Consider the following 27,090-nt stretch of genomic DNA (forward strand, 5'->3'; position numbering starts at 1 on the left):
GGCGTGGTAGCGCGCGCCTGTAATTCCAGCTACTCGGAAGGCTGAGGCGGAAGGATCACCGGAGCCCAGCAGGTCGAGGCTGTGGTGGCCGGGAGTGGCCACTGCACTCCAGTCTGGGCGACGGAGTGAGACTCCAACTCGAAAAAAAAAAAAAGCAAAGCATAGTTGAAAATAGAAGGCAAGGAATCTATAAGATGCAGATATTTAAAGATACTTGAAAATCATATGAAACTGGAGTCACCTTGGATGAAGCATTGAGAATTCAGAGAAAAGGTGGAATTCAGAGCAGAATACGGACAGTCAGTTCTTGGGCTATGTAAAGGGTGAATGAAGCTGTGGCCAGGATGACTTCAGCGGAGGAGGTGGCATGGGATGCCACTCCAGAAGCACCGGACTGGGCTTCTTTATCCTGGCTCTGATCAACAATCACATAACTCCTGAGACTGGCCTCTTTGAAGAGGGATCCAATGCGATGATTTGTAATGTCCTTATTATTACAAAATTCTGTATTTCTTAACTGGAAACTTCAAGAGGGGAATCTGCACAATGCCCAGATAAGTTTCCTTCATAATATTACACAGACATTTCTCTAGACAGTGAAAAAAATGTAAGTATGGGGGGGGGGAACCCCCAAAAAATAAAATTATTTTTTGAAGGATGGGCCCCTTATAGTACAGGCTTCCCCAGTGCCCCAGCTAGTATTGTTGTGAGAGGATGTGTTTGGCCTCGGAAATTTTTTTTTTTTTTTTGGAGAATGTCTCATGGTGTTTGCCCATGTCCTAATGGTTGATTTACGAGCATACTTGTCCATCACGCTGAATGTTCAGCAACTTTTGACCCCAAAAATGGCATCATCCCCTTGTCCCACTCTACCTATTCACCCAGTCTCGCCCCAAATGACTTTTTTTTTGTTGTTTCCCCCAATGAAAAAAGTCTTCAAAGGGAAAAGTTCTGCCAATGTGGAAGAGGTGAAACCAAAAACGGCAGAAGAAAAGGCATAAAAACTGATGAATTCAAAAACTGATAAAGCGTCTTGATAGGTATATTGCATCAAATGGAGAGTACTTTGAAGGTGACTAAAGTTTAAATATGTAAGAATAAATACATATTTTTAATAAATAAATACCAGGCTTTTTTGGGTTCCCCTCCTCATATTTCATTCTTTTTGACCAAAAGCTATACTGATTCTCCATCACTTGTTTTAATGCTTTCTAATCAATTACTTATATGTTGGGTTAGTCCTGTCACATACATGTGTGTGTGTCTAGGTAAAATGTAAGTATCACAGAGCAATAGACAAGAACATCTGTAATTCAATTCACCATTGTTTTTACAGATGTTCAAAGGTATAAATGGATTTCTAATCATATTCTAGCTATGATTATATAATGTTCTAATTTAGCAACTAATCATATTTAATCAGAAAGGAAAAATGCCTAATTTATAATAACGATTAAATAATTCAAGATGCCTTTTTTAAAATATTCAACGAACCAGGTGTAAAGTATACAGCTTTCCTTTACCTGGCATTTTCTAACTTGCTGTGGATACAACATTTTCAAATCATATTTTTTAAGTTAGAGTGAAATTTTTAGTCAGAATACTAGCTCTCATGATAAGCTTTCAGTACTGTTAATAAGAGTCATCACATAAGAAATAGGTGTGTAAGTGTGTGTGTACACATAAAAATGCAACACATAAAGTCTCAATGTATAGTGAGGAGATGGTCACAGAGCTTGTTTGAAAAATTAAGATAACTGCTATCCTGAACTGAGCTGCTCGACTTTTAAATTTTTTTTACTTAAATATATTTTGCTTCTGATCATTACTTGGAATCAAGGATTCCATTAACCAGTCCAAGAAGTATAATTTTTAAAAACTGATCCGCCAGGGTTGGTGGTTCACCTGTAATACCAGCACTTTGGGAGGCCAAGGTGAATGGATTGCCTGAGCCCACGAGTGTGAGACCAGCCCAGGCAACTTGGCAAGCTCTCGTCTCTACAATGTCAAAAATTAGCCAGATGTGGTAGTGCGTGCCTGTAGTTCCGGCTACTTGGAAGGATGAGGTGGAAGGATCGCCGGAGCCCAGCAGGTTAATGATGGGGTGGCCGTAAGCGTGCCAATGCACTCCAGCCTGGGCAACAGAGTAAGACTACAACTCAAAAAAACAAAAAAAACAAAAAAAAAAACCTGATCATGAAAAGAAACTTTAAAGTCTTCACAGCCTTGGAATTGTACTTGGCTGAAATGAATTTATTATTGTTTCTTAATTTACTCACTGTTTCATCTTACACTTACCTAACTGCAATAAAAATCAACAAGTTGAAGAAAGACAAGAGAATAATTGAAATCCGTGTGTAGAATTTTCAGTCCTTAAAATTCTCATTTGAAAAATTGTAACTAAATGTACAATTTCAAAGCTTGGGGAAATAGCAGGAAAAACCTCATTTAAGGTTTTAGGTTCCTAGAGTAGTATAATTCAGGCCAGTTATTATCACTCCTCTTATTAAGGATGTATCAAAAGCTAAATTCTTTTTTTTTTTTTTAATTTTGAGTTGCGGTCTCGCTGTGTTATCAAGGCTGGAATGCAGTGCCACAATCATCACTCACTGCCACCTCGAACTCCTTCTTGTAGCTGGGACTACAGGCGTGTACCTTCACACCCAGGTAATTTTTTGGCTTTTTGTAGAGACAAGATCTTGCTGTATTGCCCAGGCTGGTCTCGAACTCCTGGGCTCAAGCGTTTCTTCCCACCTCCATCTCCCAAAGTGCTGGAATTACAGGTGTGAACCACCACGCCTGGTTAAGTTGTTGTATAATAAGTAGAATTTAATATATTCCTAAATATAGATGTAGGGGATATATTACTCATTATATTATGCATAATCTATTATGTATTATAGAAGTTTAACTAACTGGAAGGTTAAAATATTCTGAAATGAAGAAAATACAATCAAATTGACAAAAAATTCCTATAGAAGACCTTGTAGTCTCCATTCTTTTCATCCTAGGACCCCCAGGAAGATGACCACACTTTTTCTACCAAATAAGGCCACGCCATCTATCCTCTCAATTCCTCAGCCTGAATCAGATGTTTCAAGCTTTTCAACTCTTTAATTTCTTTCCCAGTTCCCTTAAATTCATCTTGAGAGTCTCCAACATTAATCTACTAACAGAAAATACCAGCTTCGGCGGAAAGGACATCAGGATACGGTTGCCTTCCATTTAATCAAACTCTGCACTAATTAAAAACAGACTTTGATTCAGGAAGTCAGGAGTGTTGTACAAGAACCTGTATTTTTTTAAAATAAAAATGCCACAAGAAACTGACACGTGAAGTCTGAGAGCCACACTAGAACCAACCGGCCCCCAATTTCTTAGTTTTATTTTTTAATAATTGTCACTCACCAAGAGTCCATCATCTCTTTAAACAATCTTTCATTGGAATCTGTTTATCTTTTCAGACAACACCCTCTTCAAGTTACAAGTACTGCAAGATTAGCATCGGGTCAGCCTGGCCTGGCATGCGGCAGCCGACCTGGCTTCACTGTCCTGAACAGCTGCTCAACCATCTGGGCAGCTGAGAGGCAAGGCCTACCTTATCCCGTCTCCTCACACAGGCCTGAGAAACCTTAGCCTTCCCACACTCAGCACAGGACACAGGGCCAGCCGGGCCCTCTGCAGTAGATCACTGCAGTGGAGTGGGGGCAGGGAGCCTCCTTGGGTAACAGGTTTATGATAACACAAAATTTTTGCTTAAACTATTTTTTGTAATCCTACCTTGGGGAATTGTCTTAGAGGATATAGGACAGATTTGAAGTTCTACTTCAACGATATCAAATCCTTTGTCTTTGGGTAGTAATTAATTTTTGGAACTCATGGGCCAGTATCAAACTTGTGCTCAACAGAGGCTCTACTAAAACAAGGTTTACAGTGATTTGGATTTCACTAATCAGTAACAACATACTGATGCCCTACAATGGCACTGTAATATCTTAACTTGACTAGGCAAAACTACATTTCCCAGAATGATCTTCTCGTATGTTTCTGTATGGACCACAGTGAGTCTTCTGCCAGGTGACTGATACCTGCACAGCTTCCTGAGGAATGCAGCAGTTTCTTGCCATCTTCTTGTAAATCTTCTTTATTTAAAAAACAAACCATTATTTGGCTGTGTGCAGTAGCTCAGGCCTGTAACCCCAGCACTATGTGAGGCCAAGGCAGGAAGATTGCTTCAAGACCAGCTTGGGTAACATAGCAAGACCCTGTCTTGACAAAAAATAAAAACAATTAACTGGGCTTGGTGGCATGTGTCTGTAGTCCCAGCAACTCAGAAGGCTAAGGTGGAAGGACTGTCTGAGACAGGTGGTCAAGGCAGTGGTGAGTTGTGGTCATGCCACTGCACTTCAGCTTGGGCAACAGAGTGAGATCCTCAACTCAAAAAACAAACATTATTTGAATACCTGCTACGTGCTGAGCAGTGATAGGTGCTCTCTGAATTAATCCTTGCAATAGCTATGCTAGTAATAGCTCCTGACTGAGGCTAAACACAGGCACTGAATTTTGGGGAGTTCACAGAGTCTAACTAAGAAACAAATACTGTACCTGAGAGTCAGGTCTTCAAGTGTGTTCTCCTTCCACTATGGTAAGGTTTTGTTTTTGTACTATGTTTTATTTCCAGTTATTATTTTCCCTGAAGATTAAACCAAAATACTACTAGTTCTTTATTGATCCCAGAATCATTCAAAATATACAGCTGATATCTAGCAGTTACATAACTTGCATTCAAATTTCCCAGCAGTATCCTCATAGGTACCTATCTTTCCACAGTTCGTCATTTGTCTCAAGGATCCAAATTAATGACCTTTTCAAGCTTTCCTTAGATCTACCTATGGGGTCTCCTGCTTTAGTCATCATTGTAAACATTTTTCCTAACTTCTTCAAAACATTTATGCTCGTCAAAAACATTTGTTTCTAACATTGCTTCATCTCCACAATTTTCTACTAGTATCACCTGTTTGACCTGCATTTCAGTTAAACTTACGTCAAATTTGCTGGGCTTTACTCTGAATAACGGTAACTCATTTTTATGCTGGCAGCAAACATCAGGCAAAAAACGTCTACTCACTCTCCCCAGCTGCAAGCACAAGATTGACAGGCTGACCTTGAAAGAGAGTTCGGAGGCTGGAAACTGAAACATGTTGCAACATGTCCCTATGATTATGCCTCCTCTGCTTCTATGAACTACACCAGCCTAGTTATTTCAGAGTCACACCTGGTAACCTGACACTTGCTGACACCTTTCTACTGTTTATTTCCAATGTCTCAATTTTCCACCCTTCTAAAGGACTTAGTGTCATTTGAAAGCTTGGCACTTTCACTATGTGCCCAGGGCTGGAGATCACTGATAAAAATGTTAAGTAAAACCCATCATCGTCCAATCTCTACATAATGCTCACTATTTAAAGGACTCCATTCAAAGAAGTGCCTGTTTCCCTCTCCCCTTTGTTTCCTCTGTCTAAACTACTTCCTTCTCTTAGACAAAACTCATCCCTTCCAAATTCCACAGTGTGTCTTAGCTGTTGCAGCTAAGGGCACAGTAGGGGAACACTGGCAAAGGCTTTGTGAAGGTTTAAATAAATCCTGTCTGTGGGCTCTCCCATGTCAGTATGCTTGATTCACTTAAAATCATGCCAGGACCAGCCTAAGACCCAGGCTTCTGTCACTGAGCAGCTGTGTGACTATGGGCAAAGTCCCTTTATCTCTCTGGTACTCAGTTTCCTCATTTGTGAAATAAAGCAACTAGCCTCTGATTGGTGGGGCTTCATATTTAGATATGAAACTCTATGATTCTGGTAAAACTTGACCTGTCTTGATAGAGGGCAAACTGTTCTTTCTCAGATTTGGATGATTCCTTTTTTAACCTACAAGACACTGGGTACCCATCCTATGCATGAATCTACAGGTAATTAGAGATGACGCAGACATTGTAAACAATAAAGAGGAAATCTGAACAACCTGAGCCATGCCTCTGCAACAAAAAACACAGGAACACAGAATCAAGCACCCTGCAGTAATCCTAACATAGAAACAAACTTTTCACATGGACACTTAAAGGAAGTTAAACTCACACTCCACTCAACCATCTACAGTCTCTCCTTGGCAACTGAACTGTGAAGACAGCTGGACACTGAATGGCATAAAACCCGCAGGGCCGGTGAGGAGAAATGAGTTGACCCAAGAATTGAGATGCACTTCAAGTTATATTGAAAATGCAAGTGTCAGCAGTCACAACCTAAAAGCCTAAGGAGTCAGAGAGGGCGCATGAAGTTGTAAATGTTGCTGACTGTAACATCCTAGGGAGTGGGGAACTGGGCCCAGCACATGCATCTCTGTAAGTCATTCTAATACAATTGTCTCAAAAATGACTCTGGTGAAACAAAACCCACCTGTAGACCAGAATCAGCCCTCAAAATAGTTTATAATCTCTGATCCTACTGGCCCATCAGCCCCTGGACTTCTTTGTTGACACTTCAGTACAAACTAAGCTCCCTGTTACTCTGGTAAAGCTGGTGGGCGTAGGAGGGAGGCGTGAATGGATGTATTTCTCTGGCAAAGTAATGTGGAAGACTCAATTTATGTGAGGGCCTATATCTCTACTTATTAGAAATAAAACTTTCAAGCTGGGTGCAGTAGCTCATGCCTGTAATCTCAGCACTTTGGGAGGTGGAAGTGAGAGGACTGCCTGAGCCCAGGGGTTTGAGACCAGCCTGGGCAATAAATCAAAAAATTAGCTGGACTTGGTGGCACATGCCTGTGGTTTTAGCTACTTGGAATGCTGAGGTAGAAGGATCGCCTGAGCCCAACAAGTTGAGGCTATGGTGGCTGTGAGGGTACACCTACAGTGTACTCTTGATTTAATTAAGTATAAACTTCTTCACTGTAAAACATGAGGGAATCCTAGCTGAGACGAGATCAATTCTAATCAAGCCAAGCTTCCCTAAAAGAAATTAAATTGACTTTATAGCAGTTCCCCAATCTCTACGAGTATATTCCAGTGAATGAGGTTACCAGGGCTATATTTCTATGTTCATATTTGCATAGGCAGTGAATATGTTATTTCTGTTCCCCCGAGGAGTTTTAAAATGTACTTTTTCTCTTCGGTCACACTCATAATAGCAGAGTCAGGTCCACCGATGCCTAAGAGAAAATCACAAGGTAACAACAAAACCAAGCAGAGGTAAATGAGAGATGGGAATATGAAGAACAAGACTATCCTGGGCAGACTGGCTAACTAGTCTGCACAATCTTGTGCAAAGTAAAAACTCAGGGACCATTGTTCAGAAATTAAGAATTTCAAGATGGCAACAGCAGAGCATTAACTCCACTGCAGGGTCCTTCTGAGCACAGGGTTCTGTGCAACTAACTGTCCAGGTCACAGACCCTGTCCTGGGAGATATTGGCCCTCAATTTCACCAAAGCAATGGCAGAGCCTTTTTCAGGAATGGGGTCTGCAATGTCACTTTGAGGATAAATACAAATAAATCCCCAATAACTCAAATGCATGGAAATGACATAAAAGCTGCTTGGAGATAGAGCTCTTTGGTGAGAACAGGGGAAGGAGTTGAGAGCAGTTTATTATTACACTTCCACTGACTAGCAAAATGTCTAACATGGAATAGGTATTTAATAAAGGTTGAATTATTAAAATAGCAAAAACATGGAACCAACCGTGCTGTCCATTGAAAGAGGACTAGATTTTTTTTTTAAATATGGTACATATACATGATGGAATAGTATGCAATCATAAAGAAGGACATTATAAACTTTGCAGTAACTTGGATGGACTTAGGAGTCTATTATACTGAGTGAGCTATCACAGAAACAAAGAACTAAGTACTACATGTTCTCACTAATAAGTAGACTCTGAACAATTATCATAACACTATAAGAAAGGGATTGGCAGTAGTGGGAAACTGCCAAGGGAGGAAGTGGGGAGCATACCTTATCAATAAGGGTATCCAGATCTCAAACCAGGTGAAGTGGGGACCAAAGTGAGGCCCAAACTTTAACTACACAATGACCATTTGTATACCTACCCCTGAATTGCACCCCACAACTTTAAAATAAAAATATAAATAAATAAATAAAGGCTGAAATGAAAAACAATGCAAATGACAACTAACATGTTAATCACCAATCTCCTGTTGGGAAAGCAATTCTTTTTTCCAAGCTTGCTCTGTTTACATAGAAGGCCACCTTCCTGTGTCTCCTCATCATTCATTCCATTAATCACACAGAACAATTGAGATTAGATCCCAGTATTAACTCATCTTAAAATATCCAAAATATCTGGCAGAAACAACTCCACTCTCAATAATCAACATAAAGAGAACAAGTTCCCATTCACCAGCTGGAATTGGCCAGGAAGAGGATTTGCCATTCTCAGCAAATTATAGTATCCCCGGGGAATTCATGCTGAATCTTAAGTCTGACTTGAAGGGAGTCCCTATTTCCCAGCCCACGGATAAACTTTAAATATCCATTAAAATGGCATTTCAAAATAATAAGAGAACTGAAGAAACAAAATAAAGGGCACTGTAAAAGGAAATGGAAATATTGCCATAATGAAAACTTTTTTAAAAAGATACATTAAACACTAGTTGAACACTAACTTGTTTACAATAGCACACAAGGCATATTGTAAGAGTCTAAAGGGGAAAAGCATTGGCATTTACAAGGTGAAGAAAGCTTTTATAAGGTCACTGGAACTACTTCCTGAAACCTAGTTTAAATACACACACAAACATACACACAACAAAACACCATTTTTAACCCTCATGGGAATATAGAGCTTCACCTGATCTGGCTTTGCTACCTATACCTATAGGTACAAATGTGTAACTGGAAAAAAGGGGGCCCCATCATAGTGTAAAAATGTAATGACCTGATGCTCTTGTCACTCATTTTCATGCACTTACCCTCTTTCTGGTACCGAAACAGCACCACTTTAAATGTGGGACATTTATTCTCAGTTGGTTGAAAGACAATTTGTCCAGTTAGTTCTTCCCAGACAGGAACTATCTTCAACACTGAAGCATGCCTCACACACGCCCACACAGAGACTAAGTATTTTAAAAATGCTTCTGGTAATAACCTCTAGGCAGTTTACCTAGCTGACTATGGTACAGCTGGTGGCCCAGAACTTTGGAGGAGTTGGGAGATGTGAATAGAATGGTGATCCTGAGAGTAAGGGTGGCTGAGAAGTGCAGAGAACACCCAGGAAGCACCCACTGGATAGAGGGGACTTGGAGCAGGTCCCATAGACCTGGAGTCTCCTCAGATGTACTACCCTGGAGTAAGACAGTGCTTGGCAAGTGGAGCAGCTATGTTGGTTACAGCAGTAGTGGCACTCTGTTAAATCTGTAGAGTGCTCACCACTAACGGGGTGGACATTCCCAACTGAACAAGCAAGCTGCAAAGATGTCCTGTAAAAGGAGGAAATGTTATCTGACCTCACTAGGACAATGAGAAGCTCCTTTGCACTATGCAAACTTACCATTCAACAGTGAGCAATGCAAAGACAAATGTCCCAGAATTAAAAATTTTAGAAGCCATATATTCACTCAGCAACTTAAAGTTTAAAGTCTAAATTCACTCTTCAAAAATTACTTTCTCTTTTAAACATTTTCTCTTAATATTGAAAAAATTAAAGAGGAATTTCCAAGTCTTCCTCACTTGAGGAAGATTTGGAAAAACCCCAGACCTAAACTAAAAGCAGTGATCTTGGCCAGCAGTTTCCTGGCTTCCCTTTGCTATTATTAAGTGTCCTTCTGTTTGACTAAGAATTTCTCCACCTCTCACAAACCATTTTTTTCTTTCTGAGTCCAGAAGAATCTGAAAACCATGTGTTTATAATGAGTCTGTTGCTATGCAAATCATTAAAACACATTACAAAAATCTTTCCTTTGAGTCAGGAGAATATGATGGAGGAACATGAACTGTTAGCAAGAGTCCCTTTGCTGAACAGAAAAGCTGGCAAAAAGGAATATGAGAAGCAAAGCAAAATGGAAAGAATTATGGTGGTCCCATCCCTTGAGTCATTTTAACCAATGGGGAAAAACTAATATTTTTGAAGGTCCAAGGTAATATATCTTATGGTTTGTAGTGGAGTTAACAAACAGTGGTTCTTAATCTCTTTAATTCCTTTGCTTTCATGACTCATCCCCATCTGTCTACTAGTATGTCCTTCTTTTCACTAGTTTTTTTCACACTTCTGTAATCATATCAAGGGATTTCTCTTTTTTTCCCCTTTTACTTATATTCCTGTGTGCATTTTCCTTTTAGTGTCTTTTGTCCTCTTGTTCAGTTATCACCTTAAGATAGGGCTTGAACTATCCATTTCTTCTCCAACACAATCATACTATCTTGGCGGGTTGCTCTCATTTATGAAGAGACTTGCTCCTCAAAAGTCCTATCTAGCAAATGAGATGTACATAACTGTCAAATTAATGTCAAAAAAAAGTAGTACGTCCCAACTTCCTAATTCAAAACAATTTGTACTTGATAATTTTAAGAAAGCCAGTCACTTCAATAAAAAATATGCAACTAACATCATTCTCAAATTGTTGTTGTATTGTTCAGAATATACAGCCTGCAAGTTTCCAAAGGTGGGATTGCCTAGGGACAAGAAATGAAATAAACAACCTTTAAATATATCTCTTTTACCTCTATGTGTCTTCATATATATTTATGGGTTTATATACACATTAAAAAAAACAGTATTAATCTATACTCTTTGTTCTTACTCAGACAGAAGAAATGGCTGGTCATAATGAATGCTATAGAACCTGTTTTACTCACAAACAGAAGAAGCCAAACCATTGCAAACATGTGTTGGGTGAAAACAAGTTGGGTTGGCTGCAGACAAAGGCTTATTTTTTAAGCACAGATGGTCGAATGGTTGCCTCCTCCAACGGGTTGCCCGCAAATGAAAGACAGATTTCTATTTCTAATCTATGCAAATATCTTACTCTGCAGGGTATCACAAAGACTAACTGTTTTGTGTCAGACGCTGCAGATCCCAGGTGCTCTCAGAGATCCCAAAGCCCAACTCTACCTGAGATGCCTGGTAACTCGGATAACAGTGGGTGACTGGAAAGTTAGTCATTAACCAGCTCCTAATGAATGCTGTTGAGGCCTTCTGTGAAACATTTCTCTGGACTCCTGCCTCCCACTGCTTCCCCTTGGCTGCTCTGTCTGGAAGACAGTTTCAACATTCAGTTCCGACCTCAGATACTGCTACAAAAACCTCCCGAGAAGGCTCAGATTCCCAAAGGCTCATAAGGACTGTTGGTAGCATGCATCACCTTGTGTTCCGCTCATCCATCCATCTCTAACACCACACCCAGAAAACCTGAGCATCTGAGAACGTTATTCTGTCCAACCAGGTCTCCTTTATACCCTAGTCCATCCTCCTGCAACCCATGGCACATCTCACTGAATGAGTCACACCTGGGTTGTTGCTGGTGGCCCTCAATCCTTCCAAGTATATGTCATTCCCTTTTTCGTTTCTTTCCATCAACTTTCCTTTCTTTACTCACAATGCTTTTTTCTCTTATTTCTCCACTTCCCCAGCTTAAAAGTCTTTCGCTTTGCACTGACATCCCTTGGCACACTCCAGTTTTAGGGCCCCTTGGGGGCAACAACAATTTCTGCAATACTGAAAACACACACACACACACACACACACACACATATGAATTCTTCATGTTAACCTACTCCTAACTTTCTTTTTTTTTTGAGTCAGGGTCTTACTTTGTCACCCAGGCTGGAGTGCAGTGGCACGATCACGGCTCACCATACCCTCAACCTCCTGGGCTCAAGTGATCCTTCTACCTCAGCCTCCTGAGTGGGACTACAGGCATGGGAACCACCATATCCACCTAATTTTTTGATTTTTTTTGTAGAGACAAAGTCTTGCTATGTTGCTTAGGCTGGTCTCAAACTTCTGGGCTCAAGCAATCCTCCCACCTTCACCTCCCAAAGTGCTGGAATGATAGGCATGAGCTACCACGCCTGGTCCAGCTCCTAACATCATTTGCCATAATGAGCAAGTTATACTTGAAAGCTACATAATTTACTTCCAGTTCCAATGTTTAAGTCTAGAAGTGTCTCTCAAGGTTTTATATTTTTTCTTGTTAGTTTTTCTGATTCAATGACAGTGACAGAGTTTGCTTCAAAAATCCTGTGTTGGAAAACACTTCTTTCTCTCCTTACTAACCTTTATATATTTTTTGAGTCAGAGTCTCCCTCTGTCGCCCAGGCTGGAGTGCAGTGGCATGCTCACAGCCAACCCAGCAACGACCTGCTGGGCTCAGGCGATCCTTCCAAGTAGCTGGAACCACAGGTGCACGCCACCACACCTGGCTAATTTTTTGACATATTGTAGAGACGCGGTCTCACCAAGTTGCCCAGGCTGGTCTCGAGCCTCTGGGTTCAGACAATCCTCTTGCCTTGGCCTCCCAAAGTGCTGGGATTACAGGCTTACTAACCTTTATCTTCAATGAACCAGGTTCACTAAGAAAAAACAAAATCTAAAGGAAAAGGAAAGAAGTCCTTTCTAACCTCCACTCTCGATAACCACTCCCACCACCAAAACTTCTCATGCCATATGCCTCCATCTTTCAGATTTAAAAACTCTTTGTTTTAGTTTATAAATACAAATATCGTCAAATAATGCAGCTTTAAGTCTACTTACCTAGAAAACCTAAAACAGTAAAGCATTTTAGAGGCTAACTAATTCACTGATTCCTAAGTTTGGGATTTGAGTAGCAGAGCCATCAGAAGAGCACGATTTCATTTTAAACAATACATCCTCTTGATCCCCAGCCCTAGACATTAAAATCTAGACTTCTGGTACAGTTCTAGAATCCACATTTATAATAAATGCTCATAAAATAGACTATGACAAAGCAGACCCTGGTCTGTTTGAGAACCAATGGTCTATTCCAACATCCACCCAATATGGCAGTTCCTTTTACAGGACACCACACAGGCTACCTAGTCTATGTCTATATGACAATATTCATCAAGACCAGCACTCTTACCCTTTTGTAAGTCTTGTTGTTTTATTTGTATATATATATATGGCTTTCATTATTAGAAACTGTATTCCTCCCCGCCTTTGGGAGGCTGAGGTGAGTAGATTGCCTGAGCCCGCGGCTTCGAGACCCGCCTGGGCAGCGAGACCTCATCTCTACAATAAATCAAAAAATCAGCCGCGTGGTAGCGCATGCCTGTAGTTCCTACTACTTGGGAGGCTGAGGCGGAAGGATTGCCGGAGCCCAGCAGGCGAGGCTGCGGTGGCCGGGAGCGGCCACTGCACTCCAGTCTGGGTGACAGAGTGAGACTCCAACTAAAAAAAAAAAAAAAGAAACTGTATTCCTGTGTTGTGCCATAGAGCGAGTCTTTCAACTCCTTCACTTATTGTAGGCCCTAATCTTGAGCTCCAGAGTGAACACAGAATTTCCCTTCCTACAAAAGATTATGTACATATCTAAAGGTAGCTACTGTGCCCTTTCAATACTTCATTTTTCTAAGCTTACACAGCCGTTTTCTTTTAACTTCAACAACACAATTCCTGAGTCTCTCTCCATTTCAACTGTTCTCCCTTAACACTAGGCCTTGCAGAAGAACATTAGAACACCACTACTTCATTTTTCCTCCAGAACGAGCTTTTATCAATATGCACTAATTTCTAGTCTATGTTTTACCCTTATCACTCACTGTCTTTCATATGATGGTCCAAGAACCAGAATCAGCAAGCACTTATTAACCTAATGCTGTGTTTCTGGCACTGTGTAAAGTATCCAAGGAGGATTCAAAAGCTAGCAGAAACTGTTCCATTTTGAAGAGTGGATAATTTCTAGTGCAGGATGAACTTGGATAAGTGAAATAACTTGAAAACAGTGTACAATAGTATGCAATAGAGTGCTTAAAATGAATATCACAGCCTGGGCATGGCGGTTCAACCTAAAACTCCAGCAACTTTGGGAGGCAAGAGGAATGTCTGAGCCCAGGGGTTCAAGACCAGCTTGGGCAACTTGGTGAGACCTCATCTCTATAATAAATCAAAAAATCAGCTGTTAAGTCACAAAATTCTACCTGGCTCAAGACCACTACTGCCTTATCTGCATTACAGGAAACTGCTGGAGTTAGCTACTTGGATTCAGTCACAACTCTAAAGCTACAAAGCAACTAGTAAACAATCCCCAACTCTCCCACCCTCTTCCCCCACTACACACACCCACACATCCCTAAACCAACCAGCTCATCTACTTCAACAGAAGCCTCACTGTTAGTACACACCCTTACATGGAACACAGGGGAAAGATGAACCTACCTTGTGGCCTCTTGCTGAAGCCATGACACATTTGGCACATAGAACATGACTCCGAAGAAGAGCAGAGGCTCATTAGCGAATTTGTCCAGATGTTTCTTCAGAGGTTTCTCCAGCTCCACCCATCGTGCTTGCTGGCTCTTGCTGAGAAACCAAAGGCCAAAGTAGTGCGTCTAGATAAAAAGATAAAGTAGCATCAGTTCATGCTTACCACAAGCATTCCCAAGATCATACAGGAAACAGGACTCCAGCGCTTTGCCACAGCTTTGGTTCCCCCAGCCCATACATATAGATCCAGCTTGTACTTTCTAACCCTGGGCCAAATAAAAAGAAACTACATCTATACAATAGTGCAACCTACAAGGAGTATCCAGATGCAGTATTCATATCCACTTCTACTGCTAATGCACATAGACACCAATGTACCCATGCAAGGGAATGGTCAACTTGCAGGCTGGGGACAGTGCCGCCTTTTCCTCTAGGATCTGAAGGCTGACTTTCTTGCATGCCTTCTGAATGCCTCAGGATCTCACATGGTACATGCTGGCAAAGGCAAACATGGCTCTCACACCTGTTGCAAGGTAACTTATCACTCAACTCCTAAGACAAAATCTTCCACCAACTGAAAGTTTCTACATTGTAGAATATTTTTACACGGTACCAGATTTTAACCAAAAAGGTATTCATTCCTTTTGAGCTTTAATGAAGTACATTAAAAAGCACTGCCCTCTTCCACTTTATTATACATAAACTGCAGCAAATCTCTCCCCGTACCAAGCTTCAACAGTGGAAGGCCCTCCTCTCCTCAGCTGTTGCAGAAGCCCCTGGTGACTGTTCTTGGCAGATTATGGTGGGATTTGATAGATGAAAGTGAGATTTTCGACCTTAGACTGGAAGCCTCAACTAGTTTAGTTTTGAACAGCATGCTAAATGATTAAAACTGGTACTTTTATGCACCCAATCCCTTCTTAATATTAATTCATGCTAGGATTTCAGGATTAGCACAACAATCACCAAAAAATAGATCACTGCTTTTGAAGATTCTTTTATATTTCAATTATGGCCTAGAATGGTTTACAGCACACCTGGAAATCTGCCTTCAAAAGAATATTTTCATTACAATGTTTAATTTCCAAGGGCATTTTTCGCTGATGTTCCCATTCCACCTGGCTGTCCCCTGAACGTTACCACAGATCAATCCCTGACACAACCCCACCAAAATCTCTAATGAAGCTTTGACTCAGACTTTACTAGAAAACCAGGTGTGTCCTTACCTACATAAAGTTGCAGACCCAGATGCTTTAAGTGATATTTTTATAACTGATTTACTTTGAGATGGGAACAACAATTTGATCGGCTTTCCTTCATGACATTCCAAAGGACAAGTTCACATCAGAAATCTGCATTTCTTGAGAACACATGCCAACAACCAGATCAAGGTTATATTTCTGTCAACTTAGACAAACTTGCATGAGTGAATTCTGACCCTATTTTTTATTTCCTAACTTAAGTGAGTCCATTAGTTGTCAGGATGTGTGGGTGATGACATAGAGGAAATGAAATGTAGCTGAACAGAAAGAAAACAGGCTTCAGCCGGGCTCGGTGGCTCAGCCTGTAATCCCGCGCCTTTGGGAGGCTGAGGTGAGTGGACTGCCTGAGCCCGTGGGTTCGAGACCCACCTGGGCAGGCGAGACCTCATCTCTACAATAAAATCAAAAAATTAGCCGGGCGTGGTAGCGCGCGCCTGTAATTCCAGCTACTAGGAAGGCTGAGGCGGAAGGATCGCCGGAGCCCAGCAGGTCGAGGCTGCGGTGGCCGGGAGCGGCCACTACACTCCAGTCTGGGCGACAGAGTGAGACTCCAACTCAAAAAAAAAGAAAAAGAAAAAAAAAGAAAGCAGGCTTCAAAGTCAGTTCATCTCCCAGCTTCAGCATTCACTGGCTCAGTAACTACAACAGGTAACTGAGTCTCCCAGAGCATTCTTTTCTTTTCTGTAAGATGATGGTTAAAATTCACACCCAGTCGCTGTGAGGGGTGTAAGTGAGATAATGCCTGTCAACCATACCACGTGCACAGAACATGGCAAGTAGCTACTTCACAAATGGCGCCTTCTGCTGCACCATTATCATCATCATCCTCATTAATAAATGAAAGTAGGCAAGCCTTATGAATCTTTTCAGCAGCACTACTGGCATCGTTAAGAACCACAGAATTAGAAAACAGAGGTTATCAGGAAGTAAATGAGAAAAAGCAGGCAACAACAGAGGCTAGAATGTCTATAAATAACAAAAATATTTTAATGGTATAAGGAAAAAAGTCACAAAGTGGTGCCTCCCCTAAGATTTTCTTGAGAGTATCATTTTAGGTGATATTGAGACACTGGAGCCTCACTCTGACACTGTCCTCGGGGATCTAGGATGTAGGCTTAAGTTAAGCTTCAAATGGGGTCATCTGGATATTCAAGACAATAAGCTTGTCCAAAAACGGTCCAAGGCAGTTCTGCATTATACAGAATTCCTTCATGGAGCACAGTGCCATATAAGCATATTCCACTGTGTTCTGGGTGACAAGGTGTGAGTCTGCATGGAATAAATTAGGTGATATATGTAAACTGTAATGTGCTCTGTACTAGTTATTATAGTTGGAAAAGTGCCCTTTCACAAGCATGAGTGCAAGAAGAGAGGGCAAGTTCACAATTGCTTAAAAGGCTAACCATGATTTATTATCTGTCACTAAAAGTCATGTCGACATTTCAGAGATATTTTTACGGTCCATACTTCATTCAAATTAATAACATTCAAATTATAGAGGGTCCACAGTAACTGCATAAATAATCTAAAATCAATTTTGAAGGTTAAAAAACCTAAAATATCTGTTGCTCCTATGACTTGAAAACTAGTATTCTAGGGCAGGCTCGGTGGCTCAGTCTGTAATCCCAGTGCTTTGGGAGGCAGAGGTGAGTGGATTTCCTGAGCCCACGGGTTCGAGACCCGCCTGGGCAACTTGGCGAGACCTCATCTTTACAATAAATCAAAAATTAGCCGGGTGTGGTAGCACGCGCCTGTAGTTCCACCTACTTGGAAGGCTGAGGCGGAAGGATCACCGGAGCCCAGCAGGTCGAGGCTGCAGTGGCCGAGAGCGGCCACTGCACTCCAGTCTGGGTGACAGAGTAAGACTCCAATTCAAAAAAAAAAGAAAACTAGTATTTTAAATTTTCTTTTCACATTCCCATACATCCAAATCATTAAAACAGACCTGACCACCTCCTGAGAAGACACCCAGAGAAAGAATGTTCTGTGTGTAGATGTAAGCGCGCGCACACACACACACACACACACACACACACACACACACACTACAGAAACACATACACACATCTGTACACACACATTGAAAAGGGTGATGATGAGGTACAACAGAAATTATAGTAAGGCAGTAATTTTGAGCCGCAATTAATATTATAGAGCTCTAAATACCAAAGTGAACTACAATTTTTTTTTTTTTTCGAGTCAGAGTCCCACTCTTTCACCCAGGCTAGAATATAGTATCATCATTACGACAATCATGGCTCACGGCAACCTTGACCTCCGGAGCTCAGGCAATCCTTCCACCTCAGCATTCCAAATAGCTGGAACTACAGGTGCACACCACCATGCCTGACTGACGTTTTTTATTTTCTGTAGAGACAAGATCTCGCTACATTGCCCAGGCTGGTCGTGAACTCCTGGGCTCAAGCAATCCACCCACCTAGGCCTCCCAAAGTGCTGGGATTACAGGTGTGAACCACCATGAACCACTTCTAATAGAAAATCCTAATCCATAGTATAAGTTTTTTCATCACTGTGATATGGCATCTTACAGAAGACACGGAATATTTCAAGGTAACTCACCATGCCATTATCCAATGAATTACAAGTCTATTCAAGAAAAGGGATTTCCAGTGCAGGGTAGAATTGAGGGAGGTGGGTAATCTGGAGGGCACAGTTTCTACCTACTCAGGGCTAGAATGTCCTAATTTTAGAAATGCTGGATTCAGTTACCTAGCAGGAAGAAAAAAAGCCCATTTATGAGATCCCTGTCTCCACACTATGCCCAATATAACACTATGCCCAATATAACCTTCACCATTCCGACTATTTTTCTCATTCTGTCTCTAGCTGTATCCCTATTCTGGAGTACAAAGACCCTGCCTCAAAATTTTTATACTGCTCCATTCAAATTTATAATACAGTACATGTTTATTCTCCCATGTCTATACAGTGCCTCACAGGAAATGGAATCTGAGCCTAAGCTCTCATTTCAACTAACATGTGCACCAATCAACTTCCCATGTATTATCCAAGGAACTATTAATCCTGTCAAGCCCAGCTGAGACCACACCAGGCTGGTTCATAATTGACTTGCCAATTTAAACTGTAGCTCAATTTTGGAAGCTAAGCTTCACTGTTAAACACTGCCACATGGATGAGGAAAGTGTGGTGGATAATTCCAAACAGAAACCATCTTCCACATGACACCAAGAGGATCGCATCGTATTACCTGAGTAAATGCCTGAAATATTTGTTTTGTTTATGTCCGAGGCACCAAATGTAAGCCAGGCCCATCTAATCCACATGATACCTCAGGGCGAGGTATAAATCTCATTTTATTTATCTGGTTTTTGAAAGGAAACTAGAGCACACAGCTCTGGTGCCATGAGTTTTGCAATGAGTTTATTGCAATGATGAGAAAAGAACAGAAGAACCAGTTCCCAGGGACAGGAACCACATCTCTGAACCAATTATGAAAAATGCACTATGATGAAACAAAGTAGGGAAAACCACACTAAAATGTTATTTTTATGTATGCAGTTTCCTCATTTATTTGGTTTGCGATTTTGCAATTTTTATTTTTTTTGAGTTGGAGTCTCACTCTGTCGCCCAGCCTGGAGTGTAGTAGCCACTCCCGGCCACCGCAGCCTCAACCTGCTGGGCTCCGGCGATCGTTCCACCTCAGTCTTCCGAGTAGCCGGAGTTACAGGCCCGCGCTACCACGCCCAGCTAATTTTTTATTTATTGTAGAGATGAGGTCCCGCCAAGTTGCCCAGGCGGGTCTCGAACCCATGGGCTCAGGTAATCCACTCACCTCAGCCTCCCAAGGCGCAGGATTACAGGCTGAGCTACCAAGCCTGGCTGAGGTTTTGTAATGTAATCGTGGAAAGCATAAATTTATGCAGGTACTCAAAAGAAACTACTAGTTTCTTCAGTGGCAGATTGGTGTGTGAATACTACAGCATCAAAGTGTCCATCTTTGGGTATTATGAAAAGATTTTGGGGAATAAAGACCCTTAAAAATATTTAGGGGGTAGGAGGTATATGGGAAATTTCTGTACCTTCTGCTCAATCTTTCTGTAAACCTAAAGCTGCTCTAAAAAAATGAAGTCTATTTAAAAAATACTTTGGAATGGCTTCAATTGGTTTGTTCATTTATTGGTGAAGAGATGGTCTTATTCCCCATATTAGCTATTAATAGGAAAGGATTTTTTGAGGGTTTTGTTTTTCCAGTTTTGTGACTAATGGTATGGCTTTAATGTTATTTGTAAGGGTTACAGTTGCCGTCTTGGCAATCACTAGGCATTAAACCCATGATCTTATCTCAAGCATTTTGAAGAGTTAATCATCCAGAAGCAAACATTTAAAATATCTTGCATTAGTTGGAATAGGTTGCCTGTCTTACTCAGTTGTAAATTAAGAAACAGTTGGTATGCTTCCACATAAAATACGAGTTACATACAAGCATGAAAAGTTTCACTGAGGCATGGAAAATACTTCAAAAGATGATTATAAGCAAACTCTGAAACAGTACTTCATGCAATTACATTCCAATGGTTTAGGAAAATAAACCACTGTATATCAGTTGGATAACTGTAAAAAAACAACTTGTGTGTAATCAACCTCTACTCTGGGTAGGTCTGAGATTTCTATAACTGACACATCTATAATTAACAACTGCACCGTCTTCATTTTCCTAGCCAATCTCTTCATAAAAATACAGGAAAAGAAACTGCAGAGTAACACAGACCCAACAAGCAAATCTTCTAGCCAAGAAAAACCTCTCTTTTGAGACTGCACAAGTCACCCAAAATATACAGGAAGATGAAGACTTACAAGTTAAGACTAGAGAATATTTCACCAACAATCTCTATATCTAGAAAATGGAGATGCCGGTGCCATTACATTCTAGGACTGACATTAGGCTAGTAAGATTTCACATTATAATTTTTATGAAGACCAAAAGCAATATAAAATTAAAAGACAGCTGGGCTCGGTGGCTCAGCCTGTAATCCCGCGCTTTGGGAGGCTGAGGTGAGTAGATTGCCTGAGCCCGCGGGTTCGAGACCCGCCTGGGCAACTTGGCGAGACCTCATCTCTACAATAAATCAAAAAATTAGCCGGGCGTGGTAGTGCACGCCTGTAGTTCCAGCTACTGGAAGGCTAAGGCGGAAGGATCGCCAGAGCCCAGCAGGTCAAGGCTGCAGTGGCTGGGAGTGGCCACTGCACTCCAGTCTAGGTGACAGAGACTCCAACTCAAAAAAAATAATAATAATAAAATTTAAAAATTAAAAAATTAAATTAAATTAAAAGACCAGAAATCTACCCCCAGCAGTCTACCCCTCAACAGATTCGTAATCAGCACTGATTATTTTAATCTTCTGCAAATATACAGATATATGGCTATGATTAAGCAAGCTATAAAATACAGAATTTCTCTATTATTTGACATGACTACAGAATGAGGTGCTCTCTTTAAACCCAAGAACCCCTCAAAAAGCACATATAAGTTACCAATTGCCAAATGATTTACATAAAATCAAACCACAAAGATACCCTTAACACAAGTTAACTTTTCTTTGAAGATAGGAAATGCATGCTAAGGACCTGCATCTTTGCAATCTCCAGCCATGATGAAGATAGCAAAATATGAAAAATTTCGACTTCAGTTACAGCTTTGAATAAATCAGCTTTTAATAAAGATAAAAATATAACTTCCAAAAATATAAGGGATAAATTAGAGAATAATGACCTGCCCTATGAAATGGCTCTGGTTTGGGGGGGGGGGTGTGCGCGTGTGTGTGCTTGTATTTTTCCAGTTTCCTTTAAAAACCACTGCTCTTAGTCTAGTCTTAGAAGAGACCCAAGAATTATCAAATTCCTCATTCTCCAGACCGCTGGATTTCCCAACAGCAGCTGTCTACCTCAAATAGAGCTCAGCAATGAAGTAGAGTATCTCAGGTTCCTTTGTTAAATCATTTATCCCTCCTCCACTTACTGTTTTTAAATTAAAAGTAGAGTCAAGATTATTCCTAAGGGAAATCATTCTAGAATATTTTTATATTTTATTAGAATGCTTTATATTCATTATTCTATTAATATGCCCTCCTTCCTTGCCTTTCTTTGAGCAGCACTGTTTAGTAGAAATATAATGTGAGCCACATGTTTGATTTTCAAATTTTCTAGTAGCATCATTTATAAAGTACCAAAAGGAGCAATTCCTTTTAGTAAATTTTATTTACAATGATATATATGTCTAAAATATTGTCATGTCAACCAGTAATCAGCATAAAATTAGTGAGATATCTTAACTTCTTTTTTTCATACTAAGTCTTCAAAATCTGATGGATTTTTACTTACCACACAAAATTCAGTTCAAACTAGCCATATTTCAAGTTCTCCATGGCCACATGAGGCTATCATATTGGACAGTACAACCTTAAATTCATATTCACTGTTCAAGGATTTGGAAGATTTTGCTATTTTGGCTAAATACAAGCTCAAGCTCACAGTCTCTAATAACTAGATATCTAAAAATGGGGCAAGCAGACTTATAAAACAACAAAAGTCCAGTCTCTGGAAGTGTTGCAGCAGAGGCTAAATAGCCAATGTGGCATCTTGCAAAGGAGGTGGCCATATTGAGTGCTTCCTATGCCAGGCACTGTGATGCTGTGGCAACTATGCAAAACTAACTCTTTGAATCCTCTCAACAACTCACAGAGGGGGCTAGTATTACCATCTCCATTTACAGATGAGAAAACTGAGGCACAAGGTAGTTGAGGAGCTATCTAAAGTTGCATAGCTAGTAAGCTGGCAGAATTGCGATTCAGATTCAAGTGGTTTGGTCCATGCTCATGTTCCTAGCCAATAAACTCTGCTGCCTGTCCATGTACTTATTTTTAAAACATAAGAATAAGTCATAAGCAACACTGTTTCAGCTACTTTTCTCTTAATCTAGGTCAGTGACTTTCAAATTGAGATGGGGCTCCAGACACCCTATCTCCTCTGTAAACAGAACACTTTATGCAATGATGTTTCACCTAAGATTTCATCTGGAAAACAGGGTTAAACCCATTGATCCAGATATATTATGAAGACAGTCTCAGAATTCTGATTCTCTGAGTCTTGTATCTCTTAGCTGTCTTTCTTAACAGATTTCCTAGCCAGAAACTCATACTAATTTTTTCCTGACCTTTAAACAAGTAAAAAAAAAATTCTTTCTAAGGAGTTTATCTTGTGGCCTCTTGCCAGGATTCTGATGTCCACTGGTATCTCTGCTACCACTGTCCCCACTCTTTTCTACTTTGGGGTTCTTTTCCTAAATACATAAGGTGATCGTGTCACATGTCTCCTGGGAGTCCGTGGATGACGTTTCACCTCACAGCAGTGCTTTATCTCCAAACAATTCAAAACAAGTATGTACTAGAAAGTTAAGATAATTGTGAAACATCTTTTTCTTTCTTGTATTACAGAATTTAGGAGAGTGTTCCCAAAGCACTGTACCACGGCCTCTGTTCTCCCACCACACACATCTGGAAACTAGAATAGTGGCATTAGCCTGCTTGGGACTGAACCAGCCTCACAACTTGCCAGCCCAGTGACTGCAGGCAAGTCACCCTAAGCTGTGGCTCTCCCCTGCCTCCTGGCCTCCCATAAAATGGGGACAGCAATAGTAGCCATCTCACAGACATTTTATGAGAAATTAAATGAGTTGATATATGGAAACTGCTCAGCACAGTATGTGGTACATTAAGAGGTGGTGCTTATTTTAATTATTCATTGTGACCTGTCTTAGAAACACTGTCCTACAAGACCTAGTTAGAAGTCCCTAGGTAGACACATTAAACCTTTCAAAAGCAGACTCCAGCCTGCCTCTCCACATACCCCCTTTCACCCCCCTTCCCTGTTATAACTCCCTCCACACAGACAAACAAACCAGTGCAAACTGAACTCTGCCCTTCCCTGAAAATCCCATGTTCTTTCCTGTTTCTGTACATCGGCACAAGTTGTTCCCTTTACTTTGTTTCTTGTTTGTCCTATTCTCTAGTTTCTGGGAGCAGAGACCCTGTCCTGTTCAGCTTCCCCAAAGCCTGACTGTGTTTGCTGGATGAGGGCCTGGGCCCTTCTGAATGCCACATTAAATGGCAGCATGTCAGTGCATTCACCACAGATTTGTCAAAAAGTCTACTATACGGATGTGCGTCGTTATCCTTCTGCCCAAACCTATAGAACACAGTGCCCAAAGTTGCCCTCTCTCCCTACCGTAAACTCTGGACTGCAGGTGATAATGATGTGTCAATGCAGGCTCATCAATAATAATAAACGTACCACTCTGGGAGAGTTACTGATAGCAGGAGAGGCTGTAGCGGGGGTGAGGGAGGCGGTGTTCCTCTCAATTTTGCTGTGAATCTAAAATTACTCTAAAACATTAAAGTCTTTAAAAATAAAAATAGCCAGGCTCGATGGCTCAGCCTGTAATCCCACGCCTTTGGGAGGCTGAGGTGAGTGGATTGCCTGAGCCCGCGGGTTCGAGACTCGCCTGGGCAACTTGGCGAGACCTCATCTCTACAATAAATCAAAAATTAGCCGGGCGTGGTAGCACGCGCCTGTAGTTCCAGCTACTTGGAAGGCTGAGGTGGAAGGATTGCCAGAGCCCAGCAGGTCGACGCTGTGGTGGCAGGAGCAGCCACTGCACTCCAGTCTGGGCGACAGAGACTCCAAATAAAAATAAAATAAAATAAAAAATAAAAATAACATCATTCAAAAAGTACTAAAATTAAGTGGTAAAAGAAATAACGTAAATGAAAAATTCAATCAAAATAAAAATTGTTAACTCTACCATACATCCATTTAGGATATACTCAAACTACTCACAGCAAAGCCAAATATCCTGTGTAATGTGGTTTCCAAGCCCTCAGAAAGACTAAGTAAGCATTTTGCTATATTTTAGATTTACATCACCTTCTCCTTTAAAGCACCATCTGCTCCATTGGGAAAATGACCCCAATACAAAGTGTGAGGAGTAGCCCCTGCAATCACCGCCCCTCCTTCTGTTTTTGGGTGGAGGATGCATTCTTTTTTGAGGTTAGTATGTGTAAATAAAGAACAAAGTATTAGATGACTCTATCATATCCTTTAACTCAGGAGTTTCTACAGGGTTGGCTCACAAAAGGGCACCCTTCAATGTTATCTGACACAGACTGAAAGCATAAAATCAAAAAATCAAGTGACTTGCTCTAATGTAGATGCACCAATTGAGGGCAAGTCACAATGAAGTCAGCGTTAGCCACAACTCCCCTCCCCTCCCCCCCACTCTAGCACACCAATCACATTCACACGCACACGCGTGAGAGTGGAATCAGGACTGCATGGCTTCATCCTTTGTAACGATGTTCTTGGGAAATAATACAGGGTTGACTTTTGCCCTCTCATTGAGAGAAACAATAGTCTGTTGAAAAGAATTGTTACCATATACATCTCCGGACACTCTACCTTCCACCATATACTCCAGCTCTCCTTGATGATTCTCAGAGATGCCTTCTCATCCCCAAGAATGGTGGTTGTTCTTTTCACACCCTTGGATGTTTGAAAATCCAGGTCCCTGGCTTAGCTGACCTCGCCTTCTTTTCCACCTGCTAAACTCATACGTATCCTTCATGTCTCAGTTCAAAGAGTGAAAGCTTTGTTCATCTTTCACTGAGTCTTTCTCTCCCGCTGGCAAGGTTGAAATTTTCAGTGGGTTGGAATACACACTGCACAACTCTAAGGAAAGCCATTGCTCTTCAGGTCTGCCTCTGCATTCTGTTTTAGTATGGATCATATTCAATCTTAATTGTTATTTAAAGTCTAGACTCCTCTACTGCTCTGTGCATGTCTTTTTTTTTGAGTTGGAGTCTCACTCTGTCGCCCAGGTTGGAGTACAGTGGCACACTCACGGCCACCGCAGCCTCAATCTGCTGGGCTCAGGTGATCCTTCCGCCTCAGCCTTCCAAGTAGCTAGAACTACAGATGCACACCACCACTCCAGGCTATTTTTTTGTTATTTATTGTAGAGACGAGGTCTCACCAAGTTGCCCAGGCTGGTCTCGAACCCCCAGGCTTAGGCCATCCTCTCATCTCGGCCTCCCAAAGTGCTGGGATTACAGGCTGAGCCGCCACGCCCCATGCCTATGCACATTTTACCTTATTTATCTTCATTTCACCAAATCCTAAAACAGTGCCTGGCATAAGATAGTTGCTCAACACTTTTCTTAAGCAAAAACTCATTTTCCAAGATTCAAATGTCAACAACTATAAATTCTTAGACATAGCACTATACATTTTCCGTAACAGAAACTCTTTTAATATTTACAACAGGCCTATGAAGTAAACATCATTATTCCCATTTCACAGGTGGGAAAAATTATGCCCAGAAAGATTCAGTAACCTTTCCAATATCACCCAGTTAGTAAGTGACAGAACAGTAATTTGAACCCAAGCCCAAAAAGCCAATGCCTGTACTTATAACTACTTAGCCACATCTTACACTGCCCCAGAAGGCATGCAAAGAATACTTAGTTGCTCTAATTTGAGTGACTGGATGTACTTAAAAGTAAAACCACCATGTATTTTTGTAAATACTCCATAATTAAACTTTCTAAAAAAATTTAGAACACTCTCTTGCTCAACCAATCTATAGCACTAAGGTTTTCCCTTTTTGTCCACACACATATGTACATGTATGTGTACTTTAAAGTGCTATGAATAAGAAAAAGAAAACCAACTTCCAGTCAACAAGGTCAGAACACTTCCACATGCTTATTCTACTGCATCAGCTACCAAGCTTCATATATCTGTTGTCTAGGACTGCTTCCTACGTAGGAAAAGAAAACTTGAAGGAATACCTGATCACTGAAACTGAAATATAAACACAAAGAAGAGTAGGAGACGGAAGTATTTCAGGTGAAACAGTCCCCCAGAGGAAAAAGGGCTGCCTGTGTAAGATGTTAAGGGGAAGCCGAGCTCGGTGGCTCTGCCTATAATCCCACGCCTTGGGAGGCTGAGGTGAATAAATTGCCTGAGCCAGCAGGTTCAAGACCCACCTGGGCAACTTGGTGAGACCTCATCTCTACAAGAAATCAAAAAATTAGCCAGGCGTGGTAGCGCGTGCCTGTAGTTCCAGCTACTTGGAAGGCTGAGGCGGAAGGATCGCTGGAGCCCAGCAGGTCGAGGCTGCGGTGGCCGGAAGTGGCCACTGCACTTCAGTCTGGGCGACAGAGTGAGACTCCAACTCAAAAAAAAAAGATGCCAAGGGGAAAGGGAGACACTTCCGGGCCCTAATTGCTTTGTAAGCAAGTGGAGAGAGGACACATGCAATCACTTCCAACAGTGATTCTCATC

At 41.2% G+C, this 27,090-nt stretch overlaps 1 protein-coding gene across 1 annotated transcript in view; it reads right to left on the minus strand.

Annotated features, from left to right (window-relative positions):
• Positions 1-27,090, minus strand: part of PTPN14 (protein tyrosine phosphatase, non-receptor type 14) — a 189,759-nt gene that overhangs the window by 76,398 nt on the left and 86,271 nt on the right. The window contains exon 2 of the mRNA XM_021718594.1: positions 14,405-14,574. Within this exon, the coding sequence (XP_021574269.1) occupies positions 14,405-14,451 (47 nt within the window). The 5' untranslated portion in view covers positions 14,452-14,574. The remainder of the gene's footprint in view (positions 1-14,404; positions 14,575-27,090) is intronic.

The sequence above is a fragment of the Carlito syrichta genome, unplaced genomic scaffold, assembly GCF_000164805.1.
Source record: "Carlito syrichta isolate Samal-C Ts95f unplaced genomic scaffold, Tarsius_syrichta-2.0.1 Scaffold312893, whole genome shotgun sequence".
Classification (NCBI taxonomy): Eukaryota; Metazoa; Chordata; class Mammalia; order Primates; family Tarsiidae; genus Carlito; species Carlito syrichta.